Here is a 23,057-nt window from a genome sequence, read left to right as displayed (position 1 = left end):
GGCATGAGCCGATTGAGACGTTTATGGTGCTATACGTCAAAAGAAGTATTTTCGGTGAGGTCTGATGAGTCCGGTGCTTAGGTAGTTGAGTTCCTTCGTGGGCGGTTGGTGAATCTCGTCGCACAATTCGCACGATGTTGTTTTCTTGGTCATCAGGTTTGCAAGTAATGCAGCCCAACATTGAACAATGACGGTGACGCACCTACACAGCCTCGGTGGTATAGGCTAGCAGGCCGAGATTGAAGCGTCTTGTGTTTCATTTGAATCAGTAAGAGGCCGAGAGGATGTGACGTGCCCATGGATAGATCGCTTTGCTGCACTAGAGTAATGACTGACACAGATTGACGAAAGACAGCCCAGAAAAGATGTGCAGTCAAGATGGATACACTATCGGGTTGACCAGTCGCTATCTCAAAGTTGAGCTAGAGGGGAAATATCCGAGAATAAAGATAAGCTCAGGTCGGGTGGGTTCGGGTTAGGACAGTGGCTGTGTGTCTGTTCTGTATAAGGCGACGGCAGGCGGCTAAGCAAGGAGATGTAAGCTAGGGTATCATTCGCGGAAATGGTCTTGAAAGTGCAAGGTTGGGCAGCTCTCCCGCGGCTCCAAAGGTTACTAATAACGCAGTTCAACATTGAGGCGAGAACTTCGAGTCACACGTTGCCGGTGTCTTCAAGGTATATCATGTGTGAGTGCCATCGGCAAGAGGACAGCACGTTAAAGAATGTCTCTATTGGAGCCACGAATCCACCATGTCGTCGGGCGCAAGCATCACGATCCAGCATCGGACAGTGGCTGGCGAGCCATCCGCGAACGTGTCCAAGGATAGGGTCAAACGACAATTAGATGGATCGGCTCTTTTGACAGTGAGAAAATGTTCGTTTGAAGTTGGCAGTTGGAAAGCTGGTTGTTGGATGTAGGTATGGGTCTCCCTGCCAACTTCGGTGCGAAAACCAACTGTTTGGAACGGAAGGTGGATCTTTCTGGGCGGGACACATCACGTGCCGTCCTCGTGGTCCATTCACAGATGATGACATGATGCTGCCGATTTCAACCTCCCATTCACATCCTCTCCTTTATGCACAAAGGTACACTACTTATGGATTAGTAGTGCATGAATTTTACTTTTTCCGAAGTTTACCAGCATGGCCACACCCGTCGTCTCCTGAGAGCCGTCCGCTCGACTTTTGCTGTGCCTTCGCGACGGGCCCCTTGGCCCATAAATCCCAGGTCTACGCCTTTCGCGCTGTCGAGGTCCCAAGGGACTGTTGGAATTCCCGATTCCTACCACATTTTCTTTGCAGGATGCTTTCCTGCATTCCGGCTCTCGAGAGAATCCTGAAGTCTGTCCGTGTTATTGCGGATGAAGTAGGCTGGGTTGCTACTATTGCTTGTCATGCACGGTCCGCGTCATGTGACCAACTCCCTCGAGCTCACACGAGGTGTCTTGGGGATCTAGCGACGTATGTGTGACTTTCAGACCAATTGGCCACCCTGCGCTGCCCTCAATTGGTCTCCTGAACGACAATTCCTCCACACCACCCTTCGCTCAGCTTCGGTCGAATCCGAACGCGCATTGCTCGCCTCATCCCTGCCGTCAACGTGATCGAACTCAGGCAAGGGTTGCTAACCTGCAGGCAGGCGCGCCTGACGAGAGCCTTCGAAGTACCGGTAGGCTGGGGGGCTCCGAGAAGAGGAAGAGGCAAGGCGACGTTGCAGCAGGGGACAAGTCATATAGCCCACGCGAGCATCAACCAAGACTATGGTAATTACTACTCTCCGGCATTCAATGTCCATACGACACTACCTCTAGCTCTCTACAACCAGACCACTCGAATAATATCTACCCAGCCACTGACGGCCTAATCCACCAATAGCCACCGCGAAAAAAATACGCGTTCGTCTGGACTTGCGTACGTATTTCATTTTCCCCTATAGCTTACGAGATATACAAACCTCAGAACGGCCGAATACGTGCACCACCCTACTACGCATTGCAGGAGGCTAATAATATCTTCCGATCACAGTGTTATTGCGGCCAAGGTGGCATGACAGTAGTGGTAGATCCTTGCGTCAACTGCCGCTATCCACGCTGCTCTCGATGTGCTGTTACTAGAGTACACGTCCGCCACCACGACCATAGGCCTTCGGATCACCGTCAGGATCATACTACGACCTAGAAAAAGACCCTTCAATAGTTGGACGAACATAATCTGTATCATAATCTGCTGAGGGGATTGTCAGGAACGGCATACACAAAATCGATTTCCTTACGGAGCCTGGAAAATTCTGTAAAGCAAGCTACAAACACTGCACGAACGTGTATAACTCGGAAACCAGTAACTGAAAAGTTTACGAGAGGCTGGGAAACACAGCAGAAAGACTGTTGGATAACATTTGGACGTCGCTCATTCTTGAACTGAGAAGAGCACCAATCTCCTTACAATACTACCGCCGGTCTTCAAGACTGTAGCAATTTCTTTATCTTCTGACTTCCATCTCAGGCGGTTGACCATTACGCAAGGCAATGAGTGTATCCGCCGGACCAGTAATTTCGACCTCGCCCTCACCGCACCCCTTTCCATTACTGGAGCCCAGAGATGGCCGACTGACGAACGACAATCGTCATGTTCATGGTCATGATCATGGCCATGGTCAAGCTGGGGCGTTCTCTTGGCCACCCAGATTTTTTAGGCGTCAGTCCATTTCGAAGAATTGGGAGAATTCACCTTGGGTTACAGCTGTGGTTGAAACCAAGTCTGAAACTCTGAGTCCAGAAGAACCCGAGGAGTCAGATGAGACTATCTATCTAACCCCGGAAGAACCTGGGGAAGAAGACACCATTTTTTTCCTCATAACAGAAGAGAATTGGGCAGCGGACAAGTCTCGCGTAGCGCCTCTTGTCGCATTTCTTCAACGTGCAAAACTGGAGGAGCTCCAACAGAGAGCCAGTCACATTCCGCCTGACAACATTGCCATACTCATTGACGGCAACTTTTCGGAGAGTAAGGTCTGTCCTCGGCAGTATCTAGGCGCCTTGTCAGCAGTGAGATTGCTAGAGGAATTGCAAAAAAAGGTAAGTTGTGTTAGTTTCTTCAGTAGAGCTACCTCTAGACTTGTATGCAAACAATACTAACACTTTGCAGCGCTACCATGAAACCTCTACTGGCGAGGAAGGCGACACCAGAGACGCTGACGCTGAAGCTGATGCGGAACGACGTCTAATGTAAGGATTCCTATGCGACGTAATTGCCGAATAATTTTGTGAAGAGATGAAAGAGAAGACAACGCTGATTTATTCCTGTAGCTATGTCGTTGATACTGACCGGTGGGCCGTCCTTGCACTCGTGGGATCTGCTCCAGAATCACTCTACCGGCAGTTGCCCGACTTCTTGCTTAATTATATCCTATCAAAGCCTTCTCTTGGCGTGCATTTTTCGGTACGTGAATGTGGCTCTAATCTCCCCAAGCAATCCAAATAGCTAGCCTAATTTGTTCTAGACGGAAGGTCCTGAAACCTTTGTCATGGAGTTTTCATTTCCATACTGCGTGTGGAGAACGTCGAAAACCTTGATGCGAGACCACCGGTCCAAAAGTTCAGACAGAGAATACCTTAGGTCTTCACGAGATGTAACATTCTTACGCGCTCTTGCAGGTTCTCAAGCTAGTAGCGACGGCATCGACGCCATCTACTCGAGCCACATTAGCTGCATCGTCACAGGTTACGATCAGTTTCGCTGGACTTGTCTACTGCTATGCGAGGCCTGGTTTGAAGTCGAAGTCGTTGGCTTGCCAACGCCAGATAGCATCGCACGATATGAAGGTGAGCAGGAGGATGTGGTGGAGTCGCTTGGCGTGGTCAAGCTCTCAGATCCTCTACGCCGTGGAAAGAGTGACATGTTTGACACAACCGCTACAATGTGGCTTCCTCGCCCGTATTTTCTTCGCGTCCTCGAGATCCGCCTCGGCCAGATCTACAAAGAGTTCCAGGGTTTGTTCTACAATTTTGACAAGTGGATGACGGGCATTGTGAGCTAGATTCGAGATTCAGCAAGCAAGTAAAGACGGACGACTGACCTTGTATTATGCCACAGGACGAGGAGCACCGGCGTCTGCTGCAACGCCTGCGCAAGTCTGCACGTGTCAGTCAGATCACCACGAGATGGGACGATGTCCTAGATGAACTAGACGAGTTCGAAGAGGGCATCCTCTTAGCGGAAGGGATAGTGAAATCCCTGTCGCAAACTATGGAAGGGGTCGTTTCGATTGGCGACTTATTCATGACAACGGACGTGAACTACTTTCTCCACACAGAGGGCCGACCAGGTGACATATCAGCCTGTTACCCTTACCTATCGCAGATACGAAGGACATTCTCAGACCTTCGACAATTGCGCATAAGATTTGGGAACTTAGAGACACAATATCAGGGAATGATCAAGAATGGGTTAGCTGCGAGGGACCAGGTAATACTCCCCAATTCACGGGCAACTACTGAAGCTGGACCATGACACTGACCATGTGGAAAGGCCTTGCTTCGTATGAAATTCAAGAAAGCCCAGCCGGTAGCCGGTCTATCTCCAGTATCGATTCCTCCTTCCGCTGTTGTGCCCCAACAGTCTATGGTCGTTAGCATTTCGGCCTGGATGACAACCGTGAGTATTTACCGCACATTCACACCCTCTGTCAAAGTGACATAGTTTTGGGACAATCTTCTGACATTGCTTCTTAGATTTCTCAACCGCTTGTCAACATAGCCGCCGTTTTTGGCTGTGACGAAATCATAAGATACACCCGCACGCCCGGTAACTTTCTGATCTCTCTTGCTTTGATGAGCCTGGGAATGATCATCATCGTCTGGATTTGCATACGACTGGCCTCCGGTGATTGTGAATGGCCATTCGTCAATCGCTCTGGAGATACAGGTACCACGACCCACGCGAATACCAATTCCAGGGACAATTCAGAAGAGACGATTGGAGGCTCAGCGGCACGCTCAATCCAACGGCGCACCAAACTGCCCACAAGGTTCAATAATTGGTTGCAGAGACCTCGCGTCGAGGAACACCTGCCTTTCAGAGCGACCATCCCACATGTGCCACATTCTCTGGCTCGTGTTGAACTCGCCGCATTGGAGTTTAGGGGCGCGACCGATTCACAACTGCATCAGACCGCTTTGGATCAGACAAGTTCAGTTGCTAGAGTGCGCGAAAGAGCATGAGTTGAGAGCACGCTGGGTTCAGTCAGGGTGGGCCATGAAATCCCACAGCTCGGGGGCAAGACACACCTGCGGCACACGACTAGGAGAAATATCGGCTCGACTTCCCCGAGTATTATATATTTGGCTGGCCGACCATGCAACGGACTCGGAGATCCCGGGATGTCATTGTCCGGAGTGCTGGCTCAAATGCGAGATCTCCCAAGGAGTCGGTGGGTGTATGGAGACTGAAGAAGAGTCGAGCTAAGGTAAGGTAGTGAGGCTTCAGGTCAGCGGATGGTGGACAAATTCATGGCTAGGGATCCGGGAAGGCACAGAGCATTCTCATGTACGTTGCCCTTCAGCTTCGGTAGACTGTAATACCTCGATGAGACTTTTGAGGGCGATGAGAAGGCTGCCGGCTCAGCGGCTATCGAGGCGAGCATTAACCTTCTACTTGAAGTCTAGAGATCCTGCTCCCATCCAAGATTATGAGCACCAGCAGTGCTTAATCAGTGCTAACCTATTGGCCTCCCTCTGCTTACCATGTTGTCGGAGACGCGCGGCATTGCCCTTGAGAATGTATGAAAGCTTTCGTAAATAGCAGGTCGCATAATTAGCACCTCCACGGTGACAAGATCAAGCTGAGGCAGGCTGCGATTAAGTTATGTGTGGTATGCTGCAGGGGAGGTGAAGTCGAAGCTGGGAAAACCTAACATTCATCCCAAAAGCACTGCAGCTGCCAGAGCCCTCAGCCAATCGAATCTTCTGATAAGGTACTCAAGCCGAATGAAACCAGCAGCCCAACTGAAAGTTCTAAGTGATCTATGCATGCTTACCCAAATCCAGTCAGTGAGGCAATCTCCTCACATGTACTGGCTGTGGTGGTGGTTTAGTCCATATATCGGGCTTGTTGCCTATTTTCCTACGTTAGGCCTCCTGCCACTACACAAATACGCCTCGGGCAAACGACGAGGTGCAACATGGGAAAAACAGCATTGAATGATTGCAGGGACATCTCCAAATTCCTACCTAATGTACCATGCAGCATCCGACGATTTGCAGATTTCTGGGAAGGACATCTATCTTTGGGTTCCGCCATGACACCCTCATTCATCCAGCCCGCTTTGCTAAAACAGACAGGCCTAAGGTAGCTAAGACTGTGATGCGTGGCATCTTTTTCCGCGATTCAAAGTGACAAGGATACCGAAACATGCAGGGTGTGGCAACATTATTATGGCTAGATGGGAGAATCATTGAAGCTGCTCAAATTGCAAGCAATATGGGCACAAGTACGATGAAGCATGCGTCATGAGGTGCCAAGAAGTTGCAAATCGTTTGAGCGAGAGCTCGTCCGCTGATAACGCATATGCGGATACCTCGGGCTTAGGTAGCCGCAAACATGACTATTGAGGGGACACCAGCCATGAAAGGATGATCAGAAGGTCTAGAAGCCGGACGGGACTAGCTCAGAGACTCAGCTATTGCCCCATTGGGCCACACCCGGATCGCCTCACTTTCAGCTTGATCAGAAGCCAATTACCGTCATTTGAGTTTCTTAAATTAGATCCGCGTAGCCAAAGTATTGTGAAGATGAACGTGGAATCGTTGAGAGAGGATACTTTCAAAGGATGGTCTGCTCAGCCTAGATGTCGTGCATGAAGCTTGTTTATGGTTACCACAGGAGCTCAAGCAATTACACGCTCAGAGGGTGGGCGAAGCGGGCAGTGGGCTCCCGGGTCAAGTCGTTCGTTCTGGCCGTCGGCTTTTGCTCCGTGATGAGTGTCCGTTCTGAGGTTGTAACGGAGAATGGTGTTGTGAACCACGCACACGTGACATCATCAACCTACCTAAGCACCCCACCCCTGGCAAGGGCGCTCAAGTTGTCTATTGAATATCGTCGATTTGCATGCAGTTAGTACTTAAGGTAAGCTTTAGTCCATTGGGACGACGAAACTAAGAGGAATGGAAAAGAAACTTTGAAGGATGGAGGTATACCACGCTCACCACTGCATGGCCATCGTGCCTTCCGCGACATCGAGGCTCTGACGGTGTCACCATCGTCGGCACTTGCAATAGACTTGATTCTCCAAGAAATCCATTGTGGATTCTCTTCAATCACAATTTACAGCCATTGAAAGCGCTGCTCGTCCCCTCTGGATGTTGGCAACCACCACCAACTTCTGTCCAGCCCCCAAGACGACCGGATTGGCTTTAACCCCCTCACAACCACAACCCCGTTTTCCGCCTTATGCATTAATACCCAAGCTCGGCTTGAATCACCTTGAACTAATCGAGAGCGGGAGCGAAACTGGAGACTTTGTGAGTGTACCCATGCACCCGACTGCTTTTAGATTACCTTATGGTAGATAAATTTACTACCGCGCCCTGTTCGTCCTCGTTCAACCCCACATCTGACTTTCTTTCTCCTCCATGTAGCCTTTAGCTCTGAGGAAATTCGCCTCCATGTGGACATGTGTACCTTTCTCTGAGTCAATTCAGCCGAAATCCCAAGCTCTATCGCGTTCGACTGCCAAGTCTAGCCGAACCTGATTGACGTGGTGTTGTTGTGGCTTGGTTGGGTGGTCATCAACTCTTGTATCAACTGTCGGTACCCCCGTTGTAGTCGATGTCGAGGTTACAGAGTGTAGACTGCCTGGCATCTTAACCACGCTCACTCACACAAATCGGCTCAGCGGCCCCACCCGATTTACACGCTTGGCGGTTGAAGATATTTTGGGCAGGAAGAAGAGCGATAACAGAGGTTGCGAGTGTTCTTACTATCACAGAGTCGTACGGCGAAGGCCCAGGCGTTCCAGCCTTGGTTTAGTCCAACTTCTAAATCTCCATATGGCAGTATCACTTAGAGTTGTACCGCAAGCTGTCTCATACCTAAAGATTGTTGCTTTATGTCCACAGAAGTTGCGTCAGTGATCGCATATAGATAGGTGATTCGTCTCGTCAAATTTGTTTATGTTTCATGTTATCAATTGAAGTCTAACGCTTGCCCGAAGGTTCACTCTGCACGAAGTCTCCAGTCCCGATACTGAGAAATAGCCAGCTTTTCGTGTCCTTTGACAAATGACGTGCAAGTCGACACTGCGCAACACCTTCGTAACCTCTACAAATCGCAATGTCTGAGTCTATTTACATCTCGCAGTCTATTCGCAGTGGGTTTGAATGGCCTCAGAGATTCTCTGAAAAAGACGCAATAGCAAAAGATTCCGAAAACAAGCCGTGGCTAGCTTGTCAAGAAGAGTTCAACTCATCCAGGGACGCCATCAGCGTTTTTCTTGAGTTTGACGACGACGATGTAAGATATCATGGACGTGTTAGTCCTGTCCTGGATATTTGCCAGAATTTATGTCTTCACGATCTTTCCCATCTCGAATCTCCTAATAAAGATCAGAGAGTAGCTTGGCTGATAGACGGCCAACTTGTGGATGAGGAGATCAACTTTCGAGAGTGCTTGGGATTTTTGACTGCCAGTCAACTTACTGAAGCGTTGTTGAAACCAGTGAGTCTTTTAATCGATAGTGAAAGACTCTGATCACTGATATCATTGGTAGCGTTAACAAAACCACCAGGCGCTTACTACCGACAGCGCTGAACAAGATATGGCACATGAGATGATAATCAGCAGTGACGAGATTCCACGCTTCGACGCTGAACGTCGCCTACTGTATGAGTTGCTTCCTTCATGCACTCCCGCGAAAATAGACTACCAAACAATTGCTCCATGGGTGAAATGCTGATTCTATGATAATGACGTAGGTATCTCACGAACCCTGATTGTTGGAGTGTTCTTGCGCTAGTGAAGACTGCCCCTCGATCTCAGGCAAAGCTTTTGGGAAGATCTTTCCACAAGCACTTGTGTTCTAGAACTTCGATTGGAGTATCATTCATGGCGAGATTTTTCTCTCAAAGCCGGCAACTTTGACCCGGTTATTTGCGCTAAGAGGTACATGCGTTATCACCAGGCTAATGGCCCTCAAAATTTCTCTTTGGAATTCTACCTGCCATTTCGAGTCTGGCGGAAAACAAAGCACCTCATCAAAGACGAAAGGATCAAGATATCGGACAATGAACCTCTCAGATCATCAAGAGATGTCCCCTACTTGATGCCTCCTGGGAATGGGGATGAAGGTGATCATGTCCACGGCATCTACTCAGGTCACATTGCGTGTGCTGTCAGCGGCCATGATCATTGGAGATGGACAGCCTACTTTGCCATCGATACCTGGTTTGACGAGAACGAAGGCATGAATGAACAGGTCACACGTTACGATAATGACAGAGAAGATGGGTTCGAGTGGGATCCCTGCAGCGAAGGACAAGACGATGCCAAAAAGCCACATTGGTATCCACGCATTTGGTTCCCCCGCATCTTTGGCATTCGGCTCGACCAAATCAAGGATGAATGGGAGTCTATATGCCTTCATTTAGGGCAGAATCTCGACAGAGAGGTAGAACATTTTCACCAACACCTGTAACCATGACCGTACATGCTTAACATATGATTTAGGATCGGAAATACAATGTTCTTCTCCAAAAAGCACGACGATCCCCGGAACATACCGCCACCAAACAGCATATGAATCAAATCAACGCCTTGTGGAGATCAGTTTTAGAGTCTAGGGATGTTCTACAAGACCTGATCAGTGCCGTTCAGGAGACGGTCAAGGTCGGGGCGTCTTTCCTATCAACGGAAGTGAACTTCTTTCTCAACTTCGACGGAAAGCCGGGAGATGCCTCAGTGTTACCCATATCTTAGTGAGATCCGGCGGATGTTCAATGTGTTGGATCAGCTCAAAATCCGACTGGAAAGCTACCAGGCCAGGTACGTCTTTCTGCTTCAGTATTGCGAAGCCTCCATCAAAAACGTAAGACTCCTACTCATCCTTCACATATTGTCGTTCTGACAAGTTGTAGAATTCCCACAATTCATCTGCAGTCTTAGAGGAGAGATTAGCTTTCAAGTCTGTGAGTAAGTCTGCTTTGTGCTAGGGTAATTAGATCACTGACCTGGTACGCAAAGCGCGGGTTGCTAGAAGTCCAGGTGGACATAGAGAATCTGCGAAACGTTAGGCATCCCTTCAAGTGTACAGGGGTAGCCTATCACTAACAGGTTACACAGGAATTGATACAAATGAGATTGAAAAATGGTCAACTTCTTGCTATCGGACCTGGAGATGTTGGAGAAGTTCGGGTTCTCGCATTTAGCACACTTGTAAGTTCATGTTCTGATCGTGATCTTCCCCTGACTTCTGTCACGAATTTGGGCGGGCGGCTATTGACAGTATCTGCAGCTCACGCGGGCGTTCTCCCAGACTACGGCACTGTTCAGCGCAGACGGTGTCATCGCGTTCACAAAAAACTGGCAAACATTTCTGATATCCCTTCTCGTCGCCTATGGCATTAATCTTACGATTGGGTCCGCGTTTCTAATGTGGATTCGGAGGGCTCGTCGAAAAGTGCAAAATCTGTTGAGGCCAGAGCCAGTACTGCCTGTTATGCAGCCTACACCAAACTTCGGCGCTGCCTTCGCTGTTACATTGAGATCAAGCAGCGAGATTGTGTCTCAAGGTATTTCCACACACGTATCTTCAACAAGCTTCAACGATGATGGCGCCATGTTCCATAGTCGGCGTCGATTGTCAGACAGACTTTGGGTGCGCTATAGGCGAACTGCAAGGGTAGACGATGTTGAGCTCGGGGACAGGAATGTTTCAGTTGTTGAGGAATTAACATGACAGAGGGTGTCTTAGCTGCATACTTCATGTTTCATACTTGGAAATGAGTTCTTGATTTCAGTACTTCTGTGCCCTTTCTCTTCTCATTCTAAGTGGTTCAATACACCTACACATACCTAGTGATCGGGTTACATGAGGTAGAAGTGGATGGCAAAGGATGCCGGTCAACGCACAATTAACAAACAGGCACTTTCTATAATATCTAAGTATATGTAGAATCGCTGACTGAATCTCGAGATTAGAACTTGTATTCATTCTGCCATCATTATGTCTTGCAAACATTGAACGTTAGCCTTGCTCCTCCACATGGAGGGAAACATTACAGAAGCTGTAAGAACCCCCACATCGTGATCATGCAATGAAGTCAAGTGTGTGGCTGAATATCCTTGTCGGTCCAAAAAGCACAAGCATCTTCTTCGCCGCATTCAGGTCTCCGCTCAAGACTCCCAAGTCCCAAGCAAACCCCCAACACCACATTCTGTTGCAAGAATTCGACGACTTGGAACTTGGAGGATACAGTAGCCGAAGCAAATAAAATCTTAAGAGAATGCAATCAAGCACTCGATGAAATCCTGAAGTCTCTTCAATTGTTCTTGGCCAGAGATGTCCACTATTTCCTTCGGATTCAACCAAACCCACCAGGGGGGGCTTCACATCATGTTTGACAGATCTAACACAAATACCAAAGACACGCAATGGCCTCCATAAATTTCACCGCCATTCAAAGGATCTAGAGACGGAGTGAAAGTCCATCCTGAACACCGGAAAAGCCATGAGCAAGAAGGTACGTCGCCGACAATGACTTTGACGCTTTGCTTCGCAAAGACGTGGTTCTGGTCGCTGACGCAAACACGACTACAACCAGGGATTGCGTGAAATACACATGAAGTAACTCCTAGCAGTAAGTGAGATTAATCATTGAACCTTGAAGAAAATGCCAACTTTGAAGAACACGGCCGAACGACCGGACGTTCTTGAATTTGCAGCCCTGAGCCGAAACCGATTCCACTACTTCTGGGCAATCGCATTGGTAGCTGAACTGTTGTCAATCATGAAAGATTCCGGTGCGCTCCACTGTAGCCTTTCGTTTATGATTATGATAGTCCTGATGGGTCTGTTGTTATACGCAAGTATATTACTTGAAACCAGCGTAGTTCAAATGAGTGCCCCGCGACATAGGCCAGGTGGCCCGCGGGCCCAAAACTAAGCCAGCGATTACACACATTGAGGCCAGGCAACTTTTGGAGATACCGTGACAAGTTTTCTTGGTTCAGCTTGGCGTGTGCCATCTACAAATCTTCTTTCTAGAACTCTAGGTGAGCGCTTACGAAGCGTGTTGCCAGAGTCTAATGCCCCTCCGGGGCGCGATTCGACAAGCTACTATGTGAAGTCATATGTCCTGCGTCGGATCCCTAGCATCCGATCTCTCAGCATGGCCGAAAGCAGTGTCTTTTTCCACCGGTGGCTTTACCAAATTTGGGTCAAATATATCTCTATTTGCCTCCTAGTCGATGGCAAGCGACTTCTGAAATTGAAAGACATGGATTCACAATTTTGTCATAATGGCATATCTTTCTTCGACTTCCTCAGCGGATTATTGCTGAGAGGTCCGTGGTTCGCCCGTGTCGGCTTCCTCTCGAGGAGCAGCTTGATAGAGCCGATTGCCATGCATGCTGTGGAGGTATATGTGCCGATGATCTGAGCTGTTGCTCATTCATCTTCGTGCACTGAAACTTTCAGTTCGGCATGTACAATGACGGCTACCTTTCGATACGATCTCGAAAAGGAGATTCCCTCAATCTCAGAAGCAGCGAGACTCTGGCCAACGCGAAATCCGTTATTCGAGCCTGTGCCATCAAAACTTCTTGTAGACCTATCCAAAAGCACTACCGACATTAACGGAAGCGATCGCAGCAATCTCAAGTGGATCATCCATCGCATTAACGGGCAGCTCCCTCAGAAACAATCCGTAGGGATCGTTTATAGTCTACCTTAGAGATCGAGGAAGGTTCGAACTTCATGTTTCTATAGCTCCAGATCAAGCTAATATCCGTAGTTTTCTGCGTTATATTCGGCGTTACATAGGCGGCCACAACTAACGACATCGACATCTGCTGTAGCATTCCTCAAGTTTTCGGCGTCGTTCGGGCATTCAAGAGACGGAACGAACCGTGTGAGAGGGCTATCTTCACAATGTACTGCAGGATATGTAATTTGATGGCTTTTTTCAGGCGGGAAAAGCTTATGCCAATTCACCATACATTACATCACCGAGCAAAATGCTGCAAAATCGCCAGACAAAATCCAGACGAGACAGAGATGCGGCACCGAGAAACCTGATTCTAGCAGTGCCAGCCCAAAGTCGCCGCATCCCATGCACGGTAGCCTCATTCAACGACTGGGTGATAGCATCTGCGTCTGCAAGTCTGGAAACCAACCAATCCAGCGACGCCGCGTTGGCTGCCTTCGGTGCCCGACCACACCAACGGCCCATTTCGTCACTCCGCTGCTATCGCTGAAGAAAGAGACAATTTTCCCATTGTTTGTGATAGCGCTCGTCTATATTCTTTCTTCCACACACACCAAAGCAGATGGTCCAAAGAAACTTGTCAGATCCCAGTGACACCATGGCAACTTTGTCCATCAGCGGCCTTCAATCTTCGCTCGGGAAGCTGAGCCTCGACAATCCCCTTCCATCCTTTCCAGTCGCCGATGTATTAGTTCGTCCTTTAGATATTTGGCGGTCTTACCTAGCCACAATCGTGGCGGAGGTAGCAGGCTGCGAACCGGCCGTTGCGTATGAGGCGATTCAGTCTACGGCTGCCATCTCCATGGGAGATTTAGCCATCATCCTGCCTCGCCTTAAAATCAAAGCCAACGCCGAAGCTGCAGCCGCACTTCTCGACAAGGTTATTATAAAAACAAACATTGGACGTCCCTTTCTAAGCTGACACAAGACATACGCAGTTCCCGAAGTCACCTCTATACACTTTTCCATTCGTCGATGGGGTTCACATCCGTATCTTCTCCTCTCCTTTCTTCCTTCCCCGACTCCTCATTCCCTTCATAGCCGACCGCAAAGACTTATATGGAAGCGATGATGTCTTTGGTCTAAAGGATGCTACAACACCCGAGTCCGGACGCAAAAAGGTCATCGTCGAGTTCTCCTCACCCAACATCGCACAGGAATTCGAAGGCAGACACCTCCGCAGCACAATAAACGGTGCTGCCATCGCCAACTTACATGAGCGGATGGGATGGGAGGTTGGCCGACTGAACTTCTTGGGAGACTGGGGCAAGAACATTGCTCTGCTTGCTGTCGGCTGGAACAAGTTCGGTTCAGAGGAAGCCTTCGACAAGGACCCCATTCGACACCTCCTTGACGTACACAACCAGATCAACGAGCTATTCAAGCCTGAACAAGAGGCAAGCACAAAGGCAAAAGACGAGGGAAAGAACACAGCCGAGATTGAGTCACAGGGCATCTACGCCGAGCGCGATGCCTTCTCCAAGAAGTGGGAGGAAGGAGATGCCGATGCGCTAGCCTTGACCACCAGATTCCGCAACGTCTATGTCGAAGACTACACCAAGGCCTATGCTCGTCTCGGCATCAAGTTCGATGAGTACGCTGGAGAGTCTCAAGTTACTTCGGAGTCAATTGCCGAGGTAGAGACAGTACTCAAGGAGAAGGGCATATCCGAAGAGAGTGATGGATCCTGGCTCATCGACTTCAAGAAGCACGGCGCCAAAGGTCTCGGTACTGGCATGGTCCGGAACCGCACCGGCACGACCATGTACTTCTCCCGCGACCTTGCTGCAGTGCTCGATCGTGAGAAGAAGTTTGCTTTCGACAAAATGATCTACGTCGTCGCTTCGGAGCAGGACTCCCACTTCCGCGGCGTGATCAAGGCGCTTGAGCTGATGGGGAGGGAGGATCTCGCCAAGAAGATCCAACACGTTAATTTTGGCAAGGTTCAGGGCCTGTCATCCCAACTGGGCAATGCGCATCTGTTGGGAGACATGCTGAATCAATGCTCCAACGCAGTCAAAGACGCCATGGCGACGGAGCAGAATGCTGGAGCCCCTCTTGCTGCCGCAGAGCCTTTAGGTATCACATCCCTGCTTGCCCAAGACATGCACACGAAGCGCAGCAACGGGTACGCGTTCGACAGCAAGAAAATGACCGAGTTTGAGAGCGACACTGGCGCTCATATTCAACTACTTTACACTCGACTTTGTATGACCATTAGCCAACTTGACGCTGACCCGAGTGCTCTTGGTGAGGTCGATTACGCTCAGCTGGAGGAGGAAGAGTACACGAATCTCCTGAGACTCATGGCGCAGTACCCTGATGTCATCAACGCCGCGTACAAGACTCTCGAGCCTTCGGCTGTGTTGACGTTCCTGTATCGGCTGGCCGAACAACTGTTGGTATGTCTCGATGACGATGAAGGTGAGGATGAAGACGAAGAAGAGGAGACTGCCGACAACCAGGCGCTTGACCTTGCCCGAGCAGTGCTATATGAGAATGCCAGGCAGGTATTTGAGAATGGGATGAAGGTTCTTGGTATCAGCCCTTTGTCTTCCTGATTTCGACGTTCCGGTTCATGTCACTGTTGTAGCTCGGGGAAGGACAGGCTTGGTCATTGTTTACTACCACCGGGTGTGGTAAGATTGTCAAGGAACATCGAAAGGCGCATGCTTTGTTGAGGTGGCTTTATTATGTGATCATGACTTGATGACAGACATGGGAGCACACCAAGGATTCCAGGCCGGGTGGTAACTTTCTACTGTGTTGCATAGCAAAACTCAAAAATAGTCAATTTAATGTTCTTGCCTTTGCATGAAGCCTAACGGAAGTGATGGTTGGCTGTACTCTCACCTGCTCATAGCAATATAGTCACTTTTCTTGAGCCATATCGGCGCAAGAATCTATGATTGATAAGCATTTGGAAGCTCAGTCATGTGCTTTATGTACTCTCTTTCACCAAAATGCTTGATAGCCGTGAGCCCAGGTATTGGTAGATCAATAGAGCTCAATGAGTGGCCATCCCCGTCGTCCTACTCCCTCAAGCACTCCCACTTCAGACGAGAGAGACGAATACGCTAAAGAGAGAGAGAGAGAGAGAGAGAGCGAGGCAGGAAGGTGAAGAATAATGCCACCTGCCGACATAGATATGTAGATAGACCCACTGATGAAAATCCTTTGTGAACTTGAAGCCCTCTCTTCCTTTTCTTCTTCAACAATACATTTTAGGTCAGTCACTCCCACAAACTAGAATCTAGGTAAGCCCTCACTTTTCATCACTTTATCCTCTTAATTCACATTCACTATAGATCAATCGACTTTTACTGCTTTCCAGAGGCCTGGAATTTCAGTAGCCTGATCTCAGTCGCTCCTTCCTACCTCGAGGTGAGGCCATTGTTTGGATTTTCACCTTCCACCTCGACCTCGCCCTACCCTCTCGTCCTCCTGAGCCCTCCCTCACCCTCACCCTCATCTTTTTCTCTGCCTCACCTACCGCCCTTATTTTTCTTCTTCTCTTCCTAACTCACCACCCTCTGGATCCGACTTCGTCTCTTCCCCCAACTTCCCCATTTCATCAAATCGCTTGTGTATCTTGCTGTGATACATCACTGACCGGCTAGATATAGCTAAGTGGCATGACCATTGCTGCCCTCACTGCTATAACATCACAACAACGCACGCTATGAGAGCTTCGACAGCAAGCTGAATATCGCGGTAGGTGTTTTCATTTTTTTTCCCCTCAATCCTCGAAGATGATTCTGACATCTTGTTGATGCAGATTCGTTCCCAGACAAAGACATCGCTTTTCTGAAAATCAACCTCTGGTCACTCATCACTCCATCGACTCAAGCATCATGTCTCAACGCTCGCGCGACCGCGGTACCACCGTTATCTCGGCCGAAGAGCGCGCCAGACGCGTCACAGAAGCCAAGACCATGATTCGTGAGACCGCCACCTTCACTCCCGCTCTTCTGGGTCGCATCGAGTCTCGCATCGACTCCAACGCCTTCCGTCGTTGCATCTCAGACAACACCATCTACCAGTCCCTCTGCAACTCGCTGAAGGACAAGAATGTCCCCGAGCGCGATCGACGCCCCGATCTCGTCGACTACCTCGCCCTCGAGGCCATCGTCGCCGTCAATTATGACGGCGAGTACAACAAGGTCCTGAAGGACCTCTTTATCCGCTGCCACACCGCGGCTTGGGTCGACAAGGCGATTCTCGCAGCCAATCACGAGTGGTACCGTGACGGTCTCTCTGATGCCCGCAAGTTCGTCAAGACCCTCATCAACAAGGTCGACTCTCAGCTCCTCGAGATCATTCTTGGCGACATCGAGAATACCTACTTTCGTCAGACCCTCAATGACCACTCCCTCTACAAGAAGATTCTTGAGAAGCTCAAGAACAACCGTGACCTCAGTCAGCGCGACGTTCTCACCGCCGTCGCTCTCAACGGCGGCAAGTACCCGACCGAGGTCTTTCGTCACCTCATTATTCACCAAAACTCCTCCATGTGCCATTGGGGCAACAATGTCCAGGCTCAGCACGCCCTCTATGAGGACGACGAGTTCCAGGACACTCGCGCTCAGAACACCATTGTCGGCGACACTATGGCCAACCTCGAGTCTTTCGCCGATGCTATGCAGAATAGAGAGAAGAGCAATGAGATCCGCAAGAAGGTCCGTGAGCTCAAGGCCATCATGAAGGGAGACATGGGTCTTCTTCGTCACACTCAGGGTGGTCGTATCCAGAAGAATACTGGCGGAGGTGGTGGAAGTGGCAGGGTCGTCATCGGAGGCATTGGCAATGATCTCACTCGCCTCAACAGTCTCGCCGGCATGGGCGGTGTCGGTGGTACCCGTGCTGGTGATGGTAATGGAGGTACTGGCGGTGTTGCTGATGCCCGTGTTGCTGGTGGTACTGGTGGTACTGGCATGGGTGATGTTGGTGGTGGAGGTCGCTTGGGTACCGTCGGTGACTACCAGGGTCAACTCCGTCCTACTCATCAGCGTCAAGTTTCTGCCACCTCTTCCTCCGGCGGTCTCTTTGTCAGCCAAGACGGAATCACCCCCGGACGTTCCGACACAGGCCAGAGCCAGATACAGAGCGATGGAAGCCCCATTGTCAATGGCGGTGGTATGGTCGGCTTGGGCGGTGCTCGCCTTAACGTTAAGAGAGAGGCTTTCAGCCCCGGCTCCGACTCTCGGATCCCCGATCCCTTTGGCCCTTCTTACTAGGGGCTTCTTCCGTGTATACTTACTTCGCTTTCTGAGATCAGAGGGGTCCAGGGATGGGGGCGGTTGATGCCTTTCGCTTTTCTCTCGGATGGAAAGAGAAGAGCCGTGTATTTCTAAACTAGGGCAAGGATTAGTGGAACAAAAAGAACTTGACTTTCCCTTCAACTTGTCCATTCTTCATCTCAATGTGGTTCCAAGGTCAATTACTTACACAACGTCCTGCTCAATCAGAAGCAAAGACGTCGTGCTCTTTATCGCTAGACAAGCCTTTGTCATCGGACTCCTGTGGCATCGTAGATCCAACTCCTGAGTCGTATTTACTGTCTTCGGTATTGCTCCCGCAGGCGTTTTCCGATGCGAATCTTGCAACATCTTTGATCACCTTCATGTCGAGGGGCTTTCCTCTTACCAGAAGACTTTGATTGAGCGAGCGAGTTAAGTCTGACTTGAATCACTCGATGGCAGTGTTCGTGCGTTCCCACTCTGATTTGCCCTTCGCTCAGCTCGGGCCGGTCCGCTGACTTTATTATGGTAAACTTTCTCAGTGCTGAATGATCAGATGACCAGCCAACCTAGTCGACCTCAAACTCTGTTATTGCAAATGCCTGACTGCAAGCAATCGAGCCACGAAGTTTGACCCCCAACATTGTAAATGGTCAAATGGCGCTGAGACCTTGCAGTACAGGTAACCAGAAGATTCTGAGCGAAACGAAAGTACCAAATGGGAGTCTCTTCTTACTTGAGAGGCCAACAGATGGAGTTGAGATATTCTCCGGTTCCTACAGATGGTTCAATCATTCCGATACTCGGATGCAAGAAATCGGGGGAACCACTCCTTTGTCAATTGAGCGAGGATCTGAGCACGGTGAGAGAGTCGGAATTTTTATAAAGCAAATTCATCAGAGGGGGTACACACGGCCGGCGTCCCTGTAGCTTCATACAAATTATAACTATTTAAACAAGTACCCAGACATCAATATACCAAGTTGTCAATGATTTTCGCTCCCGGACGTCCTTCAAACAGCCTCCCCTGGCTCCCTAGGATTGCTCGTAACCACAAACTCCGTCTTCTTGACAATAACCGGCGCATCAAGATGATAATCGGCACTGCCGTCATCCGAACCCTTTCCTATCCTTGAACTCTGGACCCCAATATCCCGATCGCTGTGATCGATCCCGCTGCCGAGCGGCTGCATACCGCTCATGCCAGGCCGCCAGCTCTGTAGCGCGTACCTGCTTCCAACGTTGCCGCTCTGTCCCGTCTTTCCGTAGCCGCTCGCACCACCGTACTTGTTGCTTCGACTCCCGGACCTGCTCTTTTCGTTGAAGTATTTGACCAGGGGCGCGAGGGTGGGGATGCAGCAGACGATGATGCCGAGGTTGTTTTCGATTGCCGACCACATGATGAGGGGCGAGGAGTCGAGGTAGTTCGCGAGGGCGTGGACGGTTTGGATTCGGATGATTTGGATCACGGTGATGAAGGCGCCGAGGCCGAAGAGTCCGAGAAGGACGAACTTCTTGCGCTTTTGGATCTTGGAGGAGGCGAGGACGGGGAAAGGGAGGAACATGCTGGGGAGAGAATTGTCAGCTGATGTTTTGAGCGTGTTTAATTAGGAGAACTTACACAATAACGTCAAACGCAATCGTCAGAGACGCCATGCTGGTGTAGAAGGGGACTCCCGGAATGCAGGAGCCGTTGGTGATTGTTGGGTCCCATTGCTTCGCGATCTGTTCATTGTCAATGTCTGGTTTGTACTAGAATCGGAGATGGGAGAAACCTACAGGCGTGCACAGATTTATCTGCACGAGCAAGAAGGCAAGGTGGTACGCAACACAGAGACCAATCGTGACGAATCTTGCCCATCTGTAGGGACCCTTCGGGATGAAGCGGAGATATGAGAGAAGCAAGCTGATCTTGAAGCCGAGAATACTGCTGATGTAGCTAGATTGAATGTTAGTTATTATGCCTGGTCAGTCTTGTTGGGGAAAAAAGGCCACTTACAAAGGAGCGCCGGCGTATTGTAGTAGACCAAAGTTGTAGAGGTTCTCCAGAGGCATGTCCTCCAATTTCTCGAGGCCAAGGCCCCATTTCGTTTCTTTGAGTGATTGTTAGACGCCAGACGAGGTGACAAGTGTAGAGACAACAACGTACGAATAGTGCTGACAATTGCGAAACCACAAGCGGCAAACCACGTAACAAAGATGACCCAGTCATCTAGAGTCGAGAAGTCAGTATGCTGTATAAGAGCCCAGATATCTAAGCTGGGAACTGACCTGAACCAGCGGCCTTTAGCATGACCACACGGACGTATAACCGCAACATCATGATGATCAGTGACAACGCCGTAAACACCAACGCGATAGCCGTAATCTGGGGCCCCGTGGACGGCGTCCCCGGCGGGGTGTTGTAAGTCCACGATTCACTCATCGTGGGCCAAACTGTTGCGAATAACCTCAACTCCTTCGAAACCCGTTCGCTGATCGCGGTGAATTTTGAGCCCTGACAGACGTAAGGCTGATGGTCTGCGGGTAGACGTTGTTCGACGGGAAGTGCTGAGACGGGAAGGACGTTGCCGATCTAACCGACGAGCCTAGGTAGGAGACTAGGAGGAAAGGGCACGAGTGGGCAGAGGTGGCGGAGCCGACTGGCTTTAGACCGCTTTATCTGGACAGGAGCTCGTCGTTCATAACATCATTAGACCAGGCCTTTCAGCTAGTAACGTTCGTGCCAAGAAGGGAGGGGGAAGAGTGGAGGGACTATCAATATACAAATAATGTGCTCTTGTTCTCAGGCTTCTCTCCCTTTTCACATTGACTTTCCCACAAAGACCCAACCTTATGGATTGGGTATCCTGTTCCGGTACCGAGCATCTGGGCCAGAAGGCATCCCCTGTCGGAGCAGGTAAAAGATATTACACTTGAAGTAACGGCCAAGCCAGGCTGCATGCACGAACTTTGTGAGACCTTCTAGGCCGGATGTGTGAGGTGTGGAGGGCTTGTCCTCCGGGCCTTGTCCCTTGGATCGTCTACAAGGTAACGTCCCCCTCTTGCCTCGTGCACTGCACGTTTGCGAGAAGCTCGGGGGAGCCACGAGGAAGATGGGAACGCATACGGGGTCAGACTCCGTACGAGGAGCATTGAAGCAGAGCTTCTTTCCCCCCGCCGGAAAGTGTGCCGATGTTGCATTTCAGGAGTGCTTTCTGGAGACGAACGCACCCATGCCTGCATCTTGCAAAACGCATCGAGTTTGCGACCAGTCACCTCGAACTTCGCTGAGCCACCGGCCGGAGATACGTCTGGTCTTCCTCGCCAGACCTAGGATTCTAGAAGAGACGTGGTTGTCGGCGGCCCCCGTCCCCTGCTGGTTGTCCCCCTTGTTGGACGCATATACGGAGTACTGTAGTACACGCACGCTATGCACGCGTATGGGCATTGTACGCGGCACTAATTAGCGCAGATTCAGGGATGATGGTCTTTCATAAGAGAACCAGTTGTTGGTTCCCCCTGGAAGTCAGCCAGATTTCGTAGGATCCGTATTGTGGGAACCGCGTCCACTGCCCGTTTGTTATTAGTATGGAAGTTGAATCCCGAGCACGGAACCCATCCGAGGAAGAGAAATGAGCCGCAGTCTAAGCCAAACCCGAGGAGAGGTCCTTTATGTCACCTGGCGTTACCGCGTATGATATATCACATTGGGGGCTAAAATGTCACAGTGGCAGAGGTGACAGCGGGAAGTTTTGACAACTTGGCGGGCTAGCTTCAACTCGACTTTTACGCCATTATCAAAATTCATGGACCATGGAGTGGACCACGCAAGCAGAATATGGCCAGACTTGGTCCGTGTCGCGATGACAAGTCAGTGGTGAATGTGGCATGCGAGGATATCCCTGTCCGAGACACGCCGTTTCGGGCAATTTGCCATGTGCGGTAAAGCTCTGGATTCTGGTATCGACATGCTATCCTTATAAAAGCAGGTTGTCTCATCAAGAAAAGGTTTCTCCCTGAAGCAAACTTGTTTCTACGTATCCGTCGTGTTTGCAATTTACTGCTAGCTACTTATGCGCTGGATGGCCCTGAAGCGTTCCATTGACCAAGAAACCTCCTGTTATCAAGCCAAGACTTTGTCAAGATGAAGTCGACTGGGACTTTGAGAGTTCAAGTTGCTGTGCCACATTCCGACCACGTGGGTCTGATATGCCGACTTGGCCTGCAGAGTGTGCCCTGCACATCCATGCAAGTTGTAACCATGTCTTCAACCACCCCCACCGATGAGAAAGAAGTTCCAGAAGTCCTCGGCGCCATCCCGCTTTTCAGGTGAGCGTGTGTGCTCGAGCGTGCTGCGGCACAGCAAGCAACTATTGTTCGTGACTGGATTTCCGAAGAACATGCTCCAAAGTCTCCAACCCCAAACTCCCCGGAACCATATCCGTACCCAGCCGGCCAGCCTTCTCGGGCATCTGCGGAGACGAAGAAATTTTGGCTTTGGAAGGTCCATGGGAACTGGAGAATGATCAGGAGAGGGAGGCGATCCATCATCCGGGCACGAGGAGGGAGCCACCGAAAAGATGAAGGGTCCTCATCGTGACTCGGACACACTGACATCGAACAAATGTCCACGCCCTACGGAATTTTCCTTTCGGATCCGAATTTCCCTATTGCCAAGGAACGATACCAAGGGAGCAGCCACAGATGCCACACACACCAATTCGGAGGGAGAAAAGACGTTAATCGGGACGGGACGCGAATGTCTGTGCTGTCCGTCCGCCGGCGTCGTGGTGGCTGACTGTTTGGTTTTACTGCCCGCTTGTATGAGGCACTTTAATGCCGACTTTGCACAACGGCC

At 50.1% G+C, this 23,057-nt stretch overlaps 6 protein-coding genes across 6 annotated transcripts; 5 read left to right on the top strand and 1 right to left on the bottom strand.

Moving 5' to 3' along the window:
• Positions 1-2,525: 2,525 nt before the first annotated feature.
• Positions 2,526-5,219, top strand: BDP55DRAFT_632110 (uncharacterized protein; the record flags this gene model as incomplete). The annotated part of the gene is made up of 7 exons (XM_060572383.1): positions 2,526-3,074; positions 3,145-3,224; positions 3,306-3,438; positions 3,500-4,027; positions 4,093-4,464; positions 4,528-4,653; positions 4,731-5,219. The coding sequence occupies 7 exons, from the start codon at positions 2,526-2,528 to the stop codon at positions 5,217-5,219; spliced, it is 2,277 nt and encodes a 758-aa protein (XP_060429426.1).
• Positions 5,220-8,328: 3,109 nt separating this feature from the next.
• BDP55DRAFT_632109 (uncharacterized protein) lies at positions 8,329-10,948 on the top strand (the record flags this gene model as incomplete). The annotated part of the gene is made up of 9 exons (XM_060572382.1): positions 8,329-8,712; positions 8,783-8,877; positions 9,034-9,661; positions 9,721-9,968; positions 10,004-10,035; positions 10,150-10,178; positions 10,212-10,223; positions 10,333-10,425; positions 10,505-10,948. The coding sequence occupies 9 exons, from the start codon at positions 8,329-8,331 to the stop codon at positions 10,946-10,948; spliced, it is 1,965 nt and encodes a 654-aa protein (XP_060429425.1).
• A 2,627-nt stretch (positions 10,949-13,575) lies between these two features.
• BDP55DRAFT_552470 (arginyl-tRNA synthetase) lies at positions 13,576-15,538 on the top strand (the record flags this gene model as incomplete). The annotated part of the gene is made up of 2 exons (XM_060569214.1): positions 13,576-13,857; positions 13,916-15,538. 2 exons carry the CDS (start codon positions 13,576-13,578, stop codon positions 15,536-15,538), a joined length of 1,905 nt encoding a protein of 634 aa, XP_060429424.1.
• Positions 15,539-16,846: 1,308 nt separating this feature from the next.
• Positions 16,847-17,764, top strand: BDP55DRAFT_507373 (uncharacterized protein; the record flags this gene model as incomplete). Its single annotated transcript, XM_060567680.1, has 1 exon — positions 16,847-17,764. A coding segment is annotated over one exon (918 nt), but the record flags the coding sequence as incomplete, so codon positions are not given.
• Positions 17,765-17,874: 110 nt separating this feature from the next.
• On the top strand, positions 17,875-18,302 carry BDP55DRAFT_664147 (uncharacterized protein; the record flags this gene model as incomplete). Its single annotated transcript, XM_060574929.1, has 1 exon — positions 17,875-18,302. A coding segment is annotated over one exon (407 nt), but the record flags the coding sequence as incomplete, so codon positions are not given.
• A 928-nt stretch (positions 18,303-19,230) lies between these two features.
• BDP55DRAFT_632106 (uncharacterized protein) lies at positions 19,231-20,642 on the bottom strand (the record flags this gene model as incomplete). Its single annotated transcript, XM_060572381.1, has 6 exons — positions 19,231-19,783; positions 19,839-19,969; positions 19,997-20,156; positions 20,217-20,310; positions 20,367-20,429; positions 20,489-20,642. The coding sequence occupies 6 exons, from the start codon at positions 20,640-20,642 to the stop codon at positions 19,231-19,233; spliced, it is 1,155 nt and encodes a 384-aa protein (XP_060429421.1).
• Between the last annotated feature and the right edge of the window lie 2,415 nt (positions 20,643-23,057).

The sequence above is a fragment of the Colletotrichum godetiae genome (genome assembly GCF_030913485.1).
Source record: "Colletotrichum godetiae strain CBS 193.32 chromosome Unknown BDP55scaffold_21, whole genome shotgun sequence".
NCBI classification, from domain to species: domain Eukaryota; kingdom Fungi; phylum Ascomycota; class Sordariomycetes; order Glomerellales; family Glomerellaceae; genus Colletotrichum; species Colletotrichum godetiae.
The sequence above is the reverse complement of the archived record's forward strand: the minus strand, read 5'-3'. Positions and strand labels throughout refer to the sequence as shown.